This window comes from Lineus longissimus, chromosome 17, assembly GCF_910592395.1.
Source record: "Lineus longissimus chromosome 17, tnLinLong1.2, whole genome shotgun sequence".
Classification (NCBI taxonomy): domain Eukaryota; kingdom Metazoa; phylum Nemertea; class Pilidiophora; order Heteronemertea; family Lineidae; genus Lineus; species Lineus longissimus.
Genome location: NC_088324.1, coordinates 1,742,478 through 1,759,464, shown reverse-complemented (window position 1 = coordinate 1,759,464; position 16,987 = coordinate 1,742,478). Strand labels below are relative to the sequence as shown.

General features: G+C 41.2%; 1 protein-coding gene and 1 pseudogene across 1 annotated transcript; one reads left to right on the top strand and one right to left on the bottom strand.

The window, feature by feature from the left end:
* The first annotated feature begins 537 nt into the window (after positions 1 to 537).
* On the top strand, positions 538 to 2,563 carry LOC135501856 (uncharacterized). The gene is made up of 3 exons (XM_064794236.1): positions 538 to 627; positions 1,168 to 1,363; positions 1,606 to 2,563. Exons 1-3 carry the CDS (start codon positions 538 to 540, stop codon positions 2,235 to 2,237), a joined length of 918 nt encoding a protein of 305 aa, XP_064650306.1. The 3' UTR covers positions 2,238 to 2,563.
* A 7,677-nt stretch (positions 2,564 to 10,240) lies between these two features.
* Positions 10,241 to 13,076, bottom strand: LOC135501688 (uncharacterized; annotated as a pseudogene).
* Positions 13,077 to 16,987: the final 3,911 nt, after the last annotated feature.

Sequence of the window (16,987 nt, the reverse complement as noted above, 5' to 3'; positions counted from 1 at the left end):
TATAGAGTTTCTTATGCTATATAGGGGCACCTACAAAAAAGGCTCAAAACCTACTTGACCTACTCATTACGTTTCTTCGCATTTCTCCGAATGTACCACCGAGCCTTTTTTATGGGGACACTTTGGATTAGCCGCTCAGTCTCTGCATCTCGGGAATCCAGACTGCTTGGTTTCGCATCCACCGTAGAGATGATGGATGCCACAATATCACAACTTGACAGCTGACCTTAGGGTCAAAGTTGTAAAGTTAGTTTTTTAAGTGGCAACATTCCTAGCTATGGTTTTATGCAGTCGGTTAGTCCCAGTAACATAAACATATAAATCAACTGTCATGTTTCTGACACCTGCTAGTTCTCAAGAGTGTCCTAGTTGGCTCAGTCCCTAATCAGATTGTCTTATTTCTTCTTCCCCTTTTATGTTTATTAGGTAATGCAACAGTCTGCTATTATTTATTTCTTCTTCCCCTTTTATGTTTATTAGGTAATGCAGCAGTCTGCTATTATTTATTTCTTCTTCCCCTTTTATGTTTATTAGGTAATGCAGCAGTCTGCTATAGATGCTATGTGTTCAAGGCCTGATCTTATTTCGACAACGAGGTTGAGAAAGTACACCGCTACAGTAACCCAGGTAATGGAACATTATTTATAAATGAAATTGCTATGTGGAACCATAATGAAAATGACCCTTACTTTAAGAACCTCCCCTGGTATGTAGGACCCCACGACTAAGTTGATTCATAGCGCAGAGAATTAGAGATCATGTCTCACACCAGGAGGCCCCATAACCAACATACGGGTCCTAGCGCTAAATTTGTCATCTGTCAGACGTGTTGTGCTGTTTTTGACATGTCGTAGTAAGCGTTCACTGAATAGAAACCCTGTAATCAGGAGTGGTTTCCTTTACAGTGCAGAAAACACTGCAGTTTGCGCGCACTTCATGTGGCAAATTCATATGGGAAACCATCACGTTTCTTTTACGAAATCATTTTAATGTAATATGTATAGATATACCTTACGGTATCAGGGCACGGCCGACAATCGACCGTGATGGGTGCCATCATCTCTCAAACACGAATATTTCATTTTTGCAATAAAATCATTAGTGAATGGTGTGGTTTGGTGAATTAGGTAGGAGTCACTGAACGTTACACACATTTTTTCCCTTCAGATTCTTGGCTTAAAATCTGGAGAGCTCGAGTGGCTGGGTAACCACCTTGGACACACCGTTGAAATTCATAAGGACTCGTATCGCCTCCATGAATCAACTATTGAAATGGCCAAGGTTTCGAAAGTTCTCTTGGCAATCAAAAGTGGAACAGCACGGAACTTCAAAGGAAAATCATTAGATGAAATAGAACTTGATGGTAGGTCCCTACTTTTCATGTTGCCTTCTCAATGGAATTTCATCACCATTTTATCATATATGTAGCCTATTCTATTTTCTAACCGAGTTTCATAAGACAAACCTCCAACGTGAGACACATAAGTTGTTTGGGCAGGATTGTGAGATGTAACAAACGAGATTAGCGCAACATGAAAATAACGTATATTGTGGTATTGTTTTATATGGCTCCTTGTTGATAAAAGTGCTTCAATATATTTGTAGATGTAAAGCTACCAGAGGACAACAACGATGACGGTAGTGATGATGAGTTTGGAGTTGGCAGTTTAGACAACAGCGGCGAGGAACGAATGGATGTAGCAGCAGTATCTCATGAGCCTTCCAGCAAAGAAAAAAAAGGGAAGAAGAGAAAACCACCCAAGTGTGACAAAAGGGAGAAAGATTCAAAGAAGTGTAAAGTACAAGAACCGAAAGCTTCAAAAAGTCGTCCTAAACGAAAGATCAAGAAAGTGACAAATTATGACATGTCAGAAGAAACATCACAAGACGATTCTTTTCTAGATGAGCATTACGTAACTGAATCAGATGATGAGTCAATCACTGACTCAGGTCATGATAGTTTGCTGTCTGAAAAGTCAAATACTAAAGTGTCAAAATCAAAGAAATCTTGGATTAAATGGTCCAAGGAAGAAATACATTTCCTACAGATTGGTTTCCAACGAAACATCATGAATGGCAGGGTTCCTCGTAAAGCAGATGCTGAACGTGTCATGGATAAGTATCCAACGTTGAAAAAGCGGACATGGACACAAATCAAAAGCAAGGTGCAAAATCTGATCAAACAAAAAGATTCGATTCGAGGTGCTCTTTTGGAAAAAGCTAAAGATAAAATGTAGTTTTTTGAGCTTCAGCTTTTAATCTAGAAACCAATCATTGATGTAGAGTTTGATGTTCCTTTACCTACACTGGACCATTTTTTTATTGCAGTTGAACAGATAATGATATAGCAACGATATACATATGTAACGCATTTACATTCTAAAACATTAGGTCAACTATTTTGCGAATTAAGGCTCATCATAGCTAATGAATCTAATAACCAATTGTGCAGGCATGACACACCAAGTTGAAATATTTATTTGAAGTGGCATAATGTTCTTAGGTCTATTTTAGGATTGTAATCTGTGCATGCATGAAATTTATTATCAATTTGCATTGTTTTTTCGTGTCGAGCTGCAACTGTCATGTCTGTACACTTTTTACCCGAGTGCATGGATGGTTAACATAACTAGAAGTTCGATTGATATTATGCGGGAAAATGGATGGAAGTGGGACAATACTTGTGGATGTTTATCGTTGGTGGCTGATAAAACTCGCATATTGAATGATGCAGTGCTCTGCTGGTTCCTCTGCATAATGATGCAGTATTCTGCTGGTTCCTCTGCATAATGATGCAGTGTTCTGCTGGTTCCTCTGCATACTGATGCAGTGTTCTGCTGGTTCCTCTGCATAATGATGCAGTGTTCTGCTGGTTCCTCTGCATAATGATGCAGTGTTCTGCTGGTTCCTCTGCATACTGATGCAGTGTTCTGCTGGTTCCTCTGCATACTGATGCAGTGTTCTGCTGGTTCCTCTGCATAATGATGCAGTGTGCTGCTAGCTGCACTTATGCAACTGTTTAGGTAACTGAACGGGTAGCTAATATGAACTTTCTTCACATGAGTGCAAGCTGTTAGCGTTCTATCTCATACAATTGGATTAATGTCATTTGTTGGCCTGTACACGAGATTTGGGTCGGTGTGGGCTGGGTCTGTTTTGATGTGTAGCGGGGGTGCACTTGAGTAATCGATATAGTGTTCTTATTGAGGCTGAACGACAATTACGTCCCCGTCACCTCCAACAATCTCTGTAATCAGTTCAGGTCAATATTTCTCCCTTTTTTCTGTTCATAATGATGCAGTGCTCTGCTGGTTCCTCTGCATACTGATGCAGTGTTCTGCTGGTTCCTCTGCATACTGATGCAGTGTTCTGCTGGTTCCTCTGCATACTGATGCAGTGTTCTGCTGGTTCCTCTGCATACTGATGCAGTGTTCTGCTGGTTCCTCTGCATAATGATGCAGTGCTCTGCTGGTTCCTCTGCATAATGATGCAGTGTTCTGCTGGTTCCTCTGCATAATGATGCAGTGTGCTGCTTGCTGCACTTATGCAACTGTTTAGGTAACTGAACGGGAAGCTAATATGAACTTTCTTCACATGAGTGCAAGCTGTTAGCGTTCTATCTCATACAATTCGATTAATGTCATTTGTTGGCCTGTACACGAGATTTGGGTTGGTGTGGGCTGGGTCTGTTTTGATGTGTAGCGGGGGTGCACTTGAGTAATCGATATAGTGTTCTTATTACTGTTGGGGGAAGAGTGAAATTCAAACTTTCGTGGTAACGAAAGGGTATAAAGGCAGCGAGAAGTGCTGAAAATTATAAGCGCTTAATGGGAAGAATGGAAACATTCACACATCTTGAAGGCAACTTGACAACCATCTGTCTTTGTCAGACGGCAATTACCAACTCTACGAGACGTTAATCACTCTAATACATCTTCTCTTTGTTAATTGGCACGGATTGAATAATACGCAATAATAAAAATTGCGATTCTTTTTTTCTTTATTTTCTTGAGACTACAGGGCATCGTACAGGGCATCTTCCAATCAGGGTTTAACATGTCGGATTCAGGGACTCCAGCTTGTGCATAATGCATGAATGGTGCGGTGTTCTGCTAGTTACATTCATGCAACAGTTTAAGCAACTGAGCGGGCAGCTACGGGGACATCGTCTGTTGGTAACGGGGCCACCTGATGTTAGTCAAGATCCCAATCAATCTCCCCCATTTCTCCGCGTTATAAAGCTACTTCGTTAAAGTCCTAATCCCCACAAGCGGGAAGAGGTCATCAAAGTGATGAAAGTGTTATTTGGGTTCTCCCTAACGATGTACTAACAATCATTTGTTGGCCTGCACACGCGAGTGGGGTCGGATAGGGTTGGTTCTGTGTAGATGTGTTAGATGTCAATGTAAGTTCCAGCACACGATAGTGGGGGTTGAGCCAGGTTGGGTCTGTTTGGATATGTAGTGTAGTGGTGGGCGAGTGGGTGGGCGAGTGGGTGGGTGGGTGGTATTCCATCGAGCATACTTGGTAATCGTTCAGATTTCTTCCATGAAATGTAACTGTGGGTTCATTGGTGTGCTGAAACTGCTGGTGGTCTTGACTTTACTCATGAGCATAATACCTCTTAGGTTGATTGTCGCAGACGGATCTTATTGTGAACCAGCGAGATTTACACAAATAGCTAGTTTCTATCGACAACCAGCGGAAAATAAAAGATTTCCCGATCCTGTCGTTGGGCCCCAGTTACAAAGCGTCGCGGAAACATTGTCTTCATTGATGAGCATAATATTCTCGTAGCTGACGCTCGTAGTGGGATATTCAATATTTTGTGGTTGGGAAAGGGGATGATTGGATGATATGGTGTTGGAATCTTAAAGTAGCTGTAGATGGCATGGAAACATTCACTCGCGTTCAAAACAACGTGACGTGAATTGTGTTGTGTCTGCTAAGAAACCACGTTGGCATGCGTCAATCTCTTCTTACATTCTGTCTCTTGGTTTAATCTTGACCACTCACTGAAAATAAATGTTAGCTAGTTACACGGTATTTGCTTGAGAGCAAAGGATTCCACTAAGTCAGAAGAGGCTCAAGTCTTCTTCAATTGTTCAGCGCATAATGGACCGAATTAGTATCATCCCACGCACATCAAAGACTTAAAAATCGTAAATACAGTTCCATTGAGCTGATTCCTCTTTAGTGGACCTCCTTTGATTTATGTGTTTCAGTGCATCTGAGTGCTGACTTTGCGGGTGGACTTGGAAACCGGAGGTTATTTGGGTTGTCATTAACTACGTGCTTACAATCATTTTGTTACGAAGATAATTTTCTGATAATTAGCACGTGATTCCATCAGAAGCTGAGGTCACTAGTACATGTAGTAGGGCCACAAAGACAGGCAATTGTTGTAGGGACATGAGAATATCACCTAGACCTTTAGTTTGCCATTTGACCATTTGCTTGCATTGTTTTCACCTTGTTGCATGAAGACGAACTGGTTGATGGTGGGAGGGGGGGGGGGTACTAAAATACTTTTTGCGATAGTGACCAGGGAAATTTTAATCAATCGTTCTAAATATTGGTTTTGGCGTCATAGGTAGATGTAGATGTCACGCACTTAGATGATAAAAAAGCCTGCACTCTATTGGGGACTATGAAATAATTACAATCAAGTTTACTGTTGGCTCTTTCCTTTGTATTCTTAATAAGAGAAACCTCCATTGATACGTGTGAGATGCTGATGGTTATTGATAAATAGCAGACATACGTTATTGGGTTGGGCAAATTTCATACTCGCAGACATAAATTGTTGTGTTAACGTGACGGCAAACCGTCCGAGTAATGATGACTTTGTAAAACAACGTGCTTTTGACAATATTTCAGATAGAGCTACCCCATTTACTACTGAGTTTGTTAGAATCGTGACAATAAACCATCCGATATAGGATAATTGTAATTGATTTTCTGGCTTTCTAAAAATTAATGTATCATAAAACATATTCATGATCATGGTAATTTTTTTAACATTGTCCTAGGTTATATCTCTAGGTGATATAGTTTTGCAAAATGTTGTGTTCTTTCCAAGCACAGTATGCTACATAACAATGAAATAAACATTTTATCATGATTTCTATATCAAACCAAAATCTTTTCTTATCTTTGTGTCTGTGTGGTCCTTGATTACACAATATGTTGTTGGTACTTCATGAACTTCTTCGAAGTTGATGACTTTCGGCCAATATATCTGGCAATATCCCCAGGATCAGTCACGGCCAATATATCTGGCAATATCCCCAGGATCAGTCACGACCAGTGCATTAGTAGTCAGTGTGATCCTTCTTGCGGACGTGTTCTTTCCACAATATAAAAATGTCCTTATAGGAGAAGAAGGATTCAGGGTCAGTTGACGAGGAACGACCAATCACGAGGACATCCATAAAGTGTCCTTTAAATGCAGAAATGGTCTTTGCCGAAGATATCGAAAAGGTATCCAGAGAGAACAAAAGATGCATGGACTATTCGCTATGGGGACCTGCATTTTTGAGGCACGAAAATTTATGAAGACCTGACTGTATAAAATTTCCATCAAGAGGACATGTTTTTAGCCAAATTTCAAATAGAAGTATGGTCCATGCACATCAATGAGGCACTGTCGTTCACGATGATCTGCGCTCCCTATTAAGGGCCGAGTCTTTTTCCAACACCAAAAAGGTCATCATAGTGACAAAAAGATCTATCAAATGTTCTTTTATTAGGAACTGCGTTTACGAGGACCTGCCCTATATGAGAAATGGCCATTTATGAGGTCCTGCCCTAATATGAGAAATGGCCATTATGAGGACCAATCCTTTGCAAAACATGGGCTTCTTAGTGACAGATGCAGTTATGTCTCACGATTATGTGCAGAAAAATACTTTTCTATTCTCAAAGATATTTAAATGAAAGTGTAATAGCATTACGGACTTGAAAGGTGGGTGCACAATACGGACACCATTTCACTCCAATTAAAGTTAAGCTAAAGTCGTCTGGGCTATTGCCAGAGCCGCGATGTGATGGGATGCTGGTCTATCGCAGGTTAACTTCCCAGGCAAGCCTGGTACCATTTACTCCTGGGTGTAGAGAAGCAAGTAAGGTTGAGTGCCTTGTTCAAGGACACAGGAAACAGTGTTGATCCGTCTGATAATTTAACCTACAACCTCCTGGTTATAAGCCCAGTGTTGTAACCACTCTGCCACTGATCCCCTCGATCCGATACTGAAAAATAATGGCCACCATTTCCGCTATAACACGACCGTCACCAAATGTGTTCAGTTATAGGTTAAATGTGTCAGAGTTGGCCATGCAAAGTCACCTTTCGAGCCATCATCCTACTTTTTTTTCAAATGGCAGTAGCCCACCGAAGGAAAGATTGACCACGGTGTTTAATAACAAACTACCATGACAATGTTTGACGGCTCTCAGGGGCAAAATGACACTATATGGCAAATTTATTTTTTTTCTGGTAGCTCCGATCTTCTCCAGCTACGCACATATGCCAGGTTTACTTCTCCAAGCTTCCATTATCAGCAACAACATCAAACCGGAAGATAACTGTGCACTCGTGTTGCCTCCTCGATCAGGCGGCATTCGACAAATTCAAAACCTTTCTACTATAATTGAAGAAAAGTATTAACGTACGAAGCCAAACACTAGTCACAAATAAATGTGTATCATTTAGAGATCAGTGAAGCCATTGATGCTTGTGATCGAGTCAACTGCGTCTACTTTGAGTGACTTAAACAATTAGACATATAAAGTAATCATATTAAGCCCGTTTGATCGGAATACAACTACAAATGTTATTGAACGAAATGAAATTGAGCACACCTGACAGAAATACGTTTGATTTGGTATTTTCAGGGCTTATGGGAACATATACAAGTTGACATAATTATTATGAGGACACAAAGGTCAAGGGCAATTTTGTCCCTAGAACTCTGATTAAAAAAAATTCAAAAGGTCCTCATAAAAATGAAAAACACAGCCATCCAAAACCGAGTATTTTATGCCTACCTCAGCGAGTAAGCATTCCCCATTGGAAACTACTCTCGAATACGCGTTGCGTGACACTGCTTTCATGATAACAAGAGAATTCCCATAGCGCAAAAATTTTTTCGTGTACTCCTAACTACTGGTGGACCAGTATATGTACATGTTTACGTATAAAACAAAAAAAAGAAAAACCAAATCAGAAGGCCTAGTATTGGTATTTCAACCCAAAACCTGAAATTTCTAATTAGTTTCCCATTTGTTATTTCAGATGCAGAGACTGTTTCAGTAGTGGCGAGTCAGAAAAGTTGTCTATCACGGTTGATGGAGGTAAGTGGTACGCCTTGAAGATGTCGCAGGCCTACTCAAACCACCAGGTGCCACCTCAACCCACAGTACCAGTTCTGCCCATAACGAATTGGAAAACATTTCCCGCAAATCAGGTGCCCAGCAACTTCAACTATGGCCACATCTACCATTTTCTCTTAGAGTCCATTCAGTTCTTGAATGTCGGTGGAGAAGATGATGGAGAGGAAGACGCTTGTGACCTGTCCCATATGACATCGAAGGCCCTTCAAAAGGGACAACAGTACGTCGATTCCCGCAATGTCTCTGATGTGCACGACAATGTTTCAACAGGACACTATTATATCAAAGCTGGGGTTTTGCCTTCAATGAGAGCAGGGCCACCATACAAAGTTACTGTGACTTTATCTGCTGCCAGCGGTTCCATTCTCGATAGCAGTTGTGAGTGCAAGGCGTCTGCAATGGGGCGATGCAGCCATGTGGCAGCAGTGTTGCTGCATGTTTGGGAGCATGTCCAGAAACACGGATATGACAGTGCCAAGACTTGTACGGAAAAGCTTTGCCAGTGGAATAAGGAGGGAGAACAGGGAAAGATCCCAAGGAGGTCCACAAGGCGTTGTACGATAAACTTAGTTCAGGCAGTCGATTCAACACCATCTACTGTGACCCTAGGCCACCAACCAAGCAAAAAATATCCATGGGACAGGTAAACCAGTTCTTACAGAATCTGCAGTATATCTCATCCAATGGAAGCAGGAGTATGTGGGAAACGGTTTTAAAGTACAAGTATGAGGACTACCCACTTACTCCTGAACGGAAGGAGTTTCTGCAACAACAGATTTCCCTTTTGCAAGCCAACTGCCAGATCAGTGGACCACGTCAGGTAAACATGGTTCCTGACACGGAGTTGCAGAGTCAATCGTTTGCATGGGGACAGAACAGATGGTGTAGAATGACTGCCTCTTATGCAAAGGAAGCTGCCAGTCTTGGAAAAACTGTAAAAACTGATGCTGTGAAAAAGAATCCTCCAGCATCTTATACAAATTTTCTTAGGCAACATTTGTGGAAAACTGAGCACTTCCAGACGAAATGGATGCAGAAGGGTTTAGAGGAAGAACCAAAGGCTAGGGGACAATATGCCGCCATAATGAAGGCTAAAGTTCCTGGCTTTCATGTAGAGGAGACCGGTTTCTGGGTCAACAACAGCATGCCTGAACTTGGCTGCAGTCCTGATGGTGTTGTGATAGATCCGTCTGAGACTCCCCAAAAAGGACTATTAGAAATAAAAACACTGAAGTTGCTGCAAAGTTTCGCCCCTAGCAAATTGAAGGAAGCTGTTGAAAGTGGACAGTGTCCAAAACAAAATCTCAGCAGTGCTTGTTTCAAAATAAGTGACAGCGGCTCCCTGGAGCTGAAGAGAGAACATCAGTATCACTACCAGATACAGTTTCAGCTGTTTGTAACAGAACTTGAGTGGTGTGACCTTGTTCTCTACTCTGGGAAAGGTGCACCGAGCATTCAGAGAATAAGGAGGGACCACAGCTTTATACAATCCATGATCCGCCCTGTTGTTGACCTTTGGCACCGACTAGTGGCCCCAGAGATATTTGAGATGTGAGTTCCACGAGAACTGCCTCCTTTTGTTCTGTGAATCTCTGAACTGACACATTCCAAATGCATACATGTACATGTACACTGATTTTATAACAAGAAAAAAAATGAAATAATGGTTGTTTTTTAAATAAACTAGTAAATGTATTTAAGTATTTTTACATGCTTTAGAACACAACATAATTACTGTAACTCAAAATTTCTGGATCTACAATGTACAGAGTGCAATGGTTACTGTAAAGTCCCTTGAGAGAGATTGCAATCTTACAGGCCCCCATATTCCTATCACTTGACAGACCTACTTGACCAGTTCATCTTGAAAATTGACCAAACAACAGGCAACAAAAACTACTTGATTTGCCAAAGGTGCCAGAGACAGTGGGATAGTATTGGCTAAAATTCGAAACCTTTTTAGGCGTTCGTTGTACCGCTCTACATGTATACGAGCTTTTGCAATTCATCTAGTCAAAAGTTCTTCTTGTGGAGTGAGACATTTCCTACCCATAAGAAAGGGAGGTATATTTAAATCAACTTGTTTACCCATTAGAATCTCCTTTACAGTAAAGCCTCGATCTGCCAAGACCAAATCACCTGGCATCAGATGGTCCATAATGCCACATCTTTCAAATAATTCTTTGTCACTTATGCCCCCTTCAAAAAGATCTGAAATATATACACCAGTGCCATTTGGAGCAACTGCTATCAGTGATTTGAATGTACAGTGGTTCTTATAACTAGAGTACAAGTTTCCTTGTCGTTCAAAGTTTCTGGGCATTTGTACAAAAAATTCAGTACAGTCAATCACACACCTGATATTCTTGAATGAATAGAATGGCTTGGGCAAGAATTAACAGCTTCCAAACTCAGTGTACAAGCTGCATCATTCTGACCTTGACTTTGCCCATTGGCAGGGGGAGATGGTGTTTCTTGTCTTTTCAAGATTAAAGTTTCAATTTTGGCCCCTAAGGTATACTTGTCGTATACAGTCTGCATACCCTGGTCTTTCAGGGGAGTAACATGAGTTGGTGTATCCTGATCTGCTTGCAAGGGAGTTACATCAATAGTCTGCGTGTCCTGGTCCTTAGTTTGGCGTAATTCACTGCCAGTCCCCTTGTTGTACTGGCAACATGCACAATGCCACTTATCATCTGCATCCTCATGATCATCTTGATCAGCTCCAAAACTTGTGGACAGGTCGAGTAGTACAAGAGCTGCATCAGTTTTCTGCTTCTTTGAGACTGCTCTGCCACGGGGCGCCGGTGCTTTGCGTTTACGCTTGAAGTTTTCAACCTGGAAACAAGAATAAATAGAATTACAAGATGAAACAGAATGCAAGAAACAGCAGGTACTCCATCAGTAAAATATGTCTTCTTTTATTTTGCAGACTGGTCAGACAGCAGTGACAGTGACCTAAGTGATATTACTCATGTATCCGAGACTGATCTAGAGCCCGACTCTGAACAGGACTGTGGAAGTGGAGAGATAAGAGTAAACCCTGATAGCCCTGTATTTCCAGCAGAGATGTGTGTGTCTTGTGACATGCCCTATGGAGTTTGTCAATGTTGTGCACCAATTCACACCCCCAAAATTTCCTATGGATTTACACAGGACATGATGCAGGAAAGTGAAGTCTTTGATCCAGCTCAGCCACTCATGCCAGAACTTGTTGTTGACAGTGATAGTGAAACCACATGTCCCCAGTGTGGTTTCCCCCACAATTGTGACAAACCATGTTTTAGATAATTGGCTAAATAAAACACTTGATTAAATCATCATGAATTTCTTGTAACTTATATTATTAAAAACAATTATATGGGACTATGTCCATGAAAAGGTCAATGGTCATAGGACTAGGAGGAGCACATGTAATGTATGTATGTATTTCTGCAGCCTATATTTTGGTACCCCAGTCACACCAGTACCGTAGATGGCCATCACTTATGACTTACCTGTTCAGGAACAGCAGCAGCTGGTACAGGATCTGGGTGCTCTGCTGTTGGCCCATTCCCTCCAACAAAATGTTTCGTGCAGATTCCTAGTGATTTTAGTCCTGTCAAACCTTAGTCTTCCACAAGCCCTTGCCCAACGATCACACTTTTCGCCCCGAGTAAATGACTTTGGAAACGGTATAAACGAAATTCCTTGCATATGGGGGCTCTCAGAGTATCGAGAATCACTGTTGCAAGTCCCGTAACAGCAGTGTTTCGTCGAAACCATGTTTATTTATGTTAAAAAGCAATGGAAACTACAAGTTAAGACAAATGCAAACAGCCATTGTTTGTCTGACATCCGGGAACTTGCGCAAGGTGGCCAGGTATCGGATGACGTCATCAGCCTCTCGCGTACTATAAATAGACTGAGTGCGGAGCGCTATTATCAGTTTAGTTTTCTATATAGGATTTATGCATTTTGTACACAGAAAACTCAAGATATATCTAAATATGAATACTATCTATAATCTAAATCTAAATACGAGAATGGTGCGACCTTTTTTGTATATTTAGGATTTAGAGAAGCAGATGTTGAAAAAACTCTGTATTTAGCTATATGCTAAATATGAAGTTTTGTAGAAGGCGTTATTTATAAATCCCGAAATGAAATCGTAAAAGGGAAGTTTAGAACTTATCTGAATCCTATCCTATACATATAAATAATATTTATAAATAGTAGCCAAGTCTAAATCCAAAGTTAATATGCAAATGAACTTAGTAATGTTTTTTATCGTAAGCGACAACACACTTATTGATGACGTCAAGAGGAGTGGCGCGATCTGGTACACATGGTACCAGTGATTTACACTTCCGAGTTAGTCAGTGTATTTTTGTGCAATGTCCAGCGGTAATGATCAAGGTATGGACAATGGCCTAGCTGATAGGATTGCTGCAGCTGTTGTCCGCACAATGCAGGAGTCAAACAACAACCTGAGCCTCAGCACCAGTAGGCTATCTGAAAGTCTGGTTGTGGTGGCTGCTGCCTCGAATGTCATCAATAACTTCTTAACGCGTTATACCTTTAATGAATGATTTAATGATCTCTCTCGTGACACATCTGATCTTACATTCTTTCTCTTTAAAACGGTTATTTGTTCTGGGTTTAGCATTTCCTCCCGTCTTCTTACGTACACGCAACAACATCAGCACCTGGCCACCGGACCAATTCCGAGGGCGCCGGACGGAGCCGTATTCGCGGCTGCAAACCCTACCAAAACTTGCAACAAAGATTTACACTATCTACTACTAGTACTAGTACTACATGTAGCAGCATGACAAATAGTAGGCCTAGGCCTAGTAGTATGTCAACAAGTACTAGGACTGCTCATGCTGCTGGTACTGCCACTGCCAGTAGGCCTGCTGGGCAAACACAAGTACAGGGACTTGGCCTTGGTGGAGGAGATGAGAAGGAGTTCCAGACCAATAATAGCGAGGTAGGTAGGCATGTCACTGATGGATACACACACTAGCCACTAGGCGCAAGGCCTACTCAACTATGTCACATGTCATGCATTGCACGTGTGCGTACTGAAGCCCCTGATGCTGAAGACTATAACAGCACGGTCTATAAAGTGAGCTTGGCTTGCTTAGACCCGGCCAAATCCCTGAATAGCGGCTGGCTAGTTAAGGGTCAAAGATTAAGGGCTATGGCTATAGGCCCTACGTGCAAGGCTACGGGTACTGCTATAATGGATTAATGCGCGCACTGTTTTCATGCAATGTATCTTATACGATAGCCTATCTATTTCAGAAAAAATGGCGACTTCCATCCCTGGTTGCGAGAAGAACGAGTGGGAAAAGGGCTTGTACCAGTAGTACAAGAACAGTTTCGAAGGAGGTGGTTTGCCTGCCGTATGTTTCCTCGCCATCGATTGGAATTCCTCCTAAGGAAAAGCGAGCAAAATTAGCTGAAGCTGGTCTGATCGGCAAGGTCACTCTGAATTCCCGCCAAACCCCAACCGAGGTATTGGAGGAAATTTCATCACTTTTCGGTGAAACTTATCAAATCCGTGGCCAGTTTGAGTTCCATTTCTTGAGGTAAGTGGTGCAAATTTTCCTGTTTACTTGATTCTGTTCAGTAACTTGTATTGCTAGATACATGTAATTGCTAAAATGGTGGTTTGTAAAATGTATGATTCTATCTACTTAAATTTTCAGCACAATTCCAGGCAGTAAAAGGCTCCAGCGTCCTCAGGTTTCCACAAGTTTTAGATGGGGAAGCAAGGAGGTGCTCGCAAATTCATGGTCACAAACTATATATATAATGGCCTCCGAGCGGTACCCTCCAATTGAAAATGTAAGTATGTTCTTGATGTAATGATTTCATGAAGTCTTGACCATTGACGGATACTCATTTTATTTCATATTTGATGTCCCTGTAATGTTATGGCGTACTAGTTCGTAATCAATATATATCGTGTGCCTTATTTCTTTCAAGCTGTTGCCCAGTTCTGAAACTAGCGAAACTGACAAATCTGTTGAGGAACTGGATGATGAACCACCACCACCACCAGAGAAAAGGTAATTATTGGTAACTCCAACTTAGGCTTTCAACAGACTTCGGATTGCTACAAACTAAAAATATGTTTTCATGTATATTTGATATGTTTTCAGACCAAGACGAACAGCCCGGCCACCTGTGCGCTATCAAATTTCTGATTCAGAAGATGATGAACTTCCTGAGATCTTGCACAATAACAATCATGATGACAGGTAAACACATCCTGGCACATCTCGGTCTGGTTCCTCCGCCCCTCCCCTGACCACTTGTGCTGACCCTTTGACAGATGATTCTGATGGTAGAGGCAGTTTCACATTTGATAAATGAAACGTGTAACTCTAGGGTTGGCATTGTTAAGCCTTATGAAAAAAGCTTTAAAATGGTATTTAGGGGTTTGGTTCATATATTTTATCAATAGATACAGTTACATGTACACTTGTTTTGAAATAATACAGGTTCACAACATCATCTTTTGTAAAATGTAACATCATAGTTATTGTCTTTTTAGGTCTGCTAGTGCTCGAAATAATTTGACATCCTATGGTATTGCCATCTACCTCTCATGATACCAATCCTCCTGTTCTAGATGCAGATGATCATTATTTAGCTTTTGTGTAAGTTCTCTTTTTATCTATATGTGTGATTATAGAAAAGGACATGTCATTCTGTCCCAAACATGTTTCAAGAGAAATTATTGTGGGTTTCATGGATAATATACCACTACCTGCCTGGTGGTAATTTAGCTACTGCTCTTTCCTCTGTAGTTAACCCTTTCAGGTCTGGTCCTTACCCACCCAGATCACCGAGGCGTTTTTAGTGGTTTTTAAGACTAGGTCAAAGTACTCATTTATGAGTTGAAATTACAACGAATGACCACTACGGTGTTGAGGGAACTGTCTAGCCTTCAAGAAAACTGCAATTATACTTGACCTTTTGACCTTGTGTCAAGGACACGTAATCCAAAATGGCTGTCGCGGGCCAGAAAAACTTTTCATGGGTAGTTGATGCTGTAGCTCCTACAAAATAAATTGCCCATTGTACAAAGCCAAATATATTGTGTATTTGGTAGTTTTCTTCAGAAAAAAATTGGATACCTGCTATATAATTACATTTTTCATCTTTTATGGCTGTTTTTCATGCCTGGACAATGCTGACTGTTTGATCCAGCGTGTTTAGGCCATCTTCCCGCCATTGTACTTTCGATTTCGTCTGCGGGGAATCCCCTTAGTTGTACAAACAGTTACGAGATGGCAGCACTGTAGTTTTGATCAGTAAAACGGCACTTGAATGCCATCCTATGTCATACGGTCCACGCCATCTGCGTGAGTATTTTGGCACGTATGTCATATGCGCCACAACCTGAAAGGGTTAAGTGATAATTTCTGCTCTGCAATACCGGTACTCATTTACCGTATTTTCTCATTGTTAGACCACTAGAACTATTGGGGGATGATGAGGCAGCCCTGAGGCAAGCATTGGAGAACAGCTTGAATACTGTTTCTGCGACGAATGTTCTGACGTCAAGTAAGGTTGCTTTTTTTCTCAATTATACCTATAGCATCATATCGTGAATTCTATGATTTTATCACAATTTACTCTTTTCCTAACTTTAGGCCTATTTTGTGGGACAGGCATGTCCATTGATATTCCTTTTTCACTTAAACTTGTTATGTCGTTTTCTTTGACTGTATCAAGTCTCAATATCAATATTCATTGGGTGCATTTCTTCTCTCTCCAGTAGTTGCACTGTTGAAGACAGCTTGTCCAAATTGGAAATTGCCGACATCCTGAGGGCACATCAGTCAACAGTAGTGAAAGGGGACAGCAGGTTGATAACCATAAGTCGTACCCGGACCTGGGAAACTTCGCTCCCATACTTCAAAAGAAAGACATTTATGAGCCAGACAGGCTTCCTTCAAGTTGCATTTGGCTACGACGAAATAGAGGAAGATGCAGTTGACCTAGGAGGCCCTAGGAGGGAATTTTTCCGCCTTCTGCTCAAGTCCATTTTGAAAGAGAGCAATTTGTTAATATGTTAGTATGCTATAGCTCTATTCAACAATAGTGATCTCCTATAAATCCGTGGAAGTAAAAAAAAATCTACATACAGTACATCATTCTGTAAGAACACTGTTTTATTGTTTCAGCCTCGCCTCATGGGATGTCATTAAAACCCAGTATCTCTGCCCAGACTCAAGGCCTCTACTCCATTTTGGGCCAGATAATTGCGATGGTAGTAGTCCAAGGTGGAGAAAATCCTTCTTTCTTCACCCCAAGTATTGCGGCATATATATCGCATGGCGATATATCCAGAATCATGCCCATACCTGATGAAGTACCTGATTCAAAGGTCCGGGCAGACCTGAAGAAGGTATGAAAGTCCTTCTGTTAAAAAGCACAGGCATAATGCACTCTCTGTTGGTTAGTTCATGTAAATAAATCATTTATCGCAGGGCTGTGTTGCTTTCCAAATTAACTTTCACTCGAAATATGTGGCGAAAGACTTCAGACCAGTTTGCATGTAAATTCATTTTATTCCTTGCAAGTAATCTAG

What these genes read in the sequence shown, in the direction of transcription:
- LOC135501856 (XM_064794236.1), top strand. Translation starts at nt 538, where the DNA reads ATGCAGCAGTCTGCTATAGATGCTATGTGTTCAAGGCCTGATCTTATT. An exon ending in ACACCGCTACAGTAACCCAG is followed by an intron (nt 628 to 1,167) that starts GTAATGGAACAT and finishes TTTTCCCTTCAG; the next exon opens with ATTCTTGGCTTAAAATCTGG. An exon ending in AGATGAAATAGAACTTGATG is followed by an intron (nt 1,364 to 1,605) that starts GTAGGTCCCTAC and finishes ATATATTTGTAG; the next exon opens with ATGTAAAGCTACCAGAGGAC.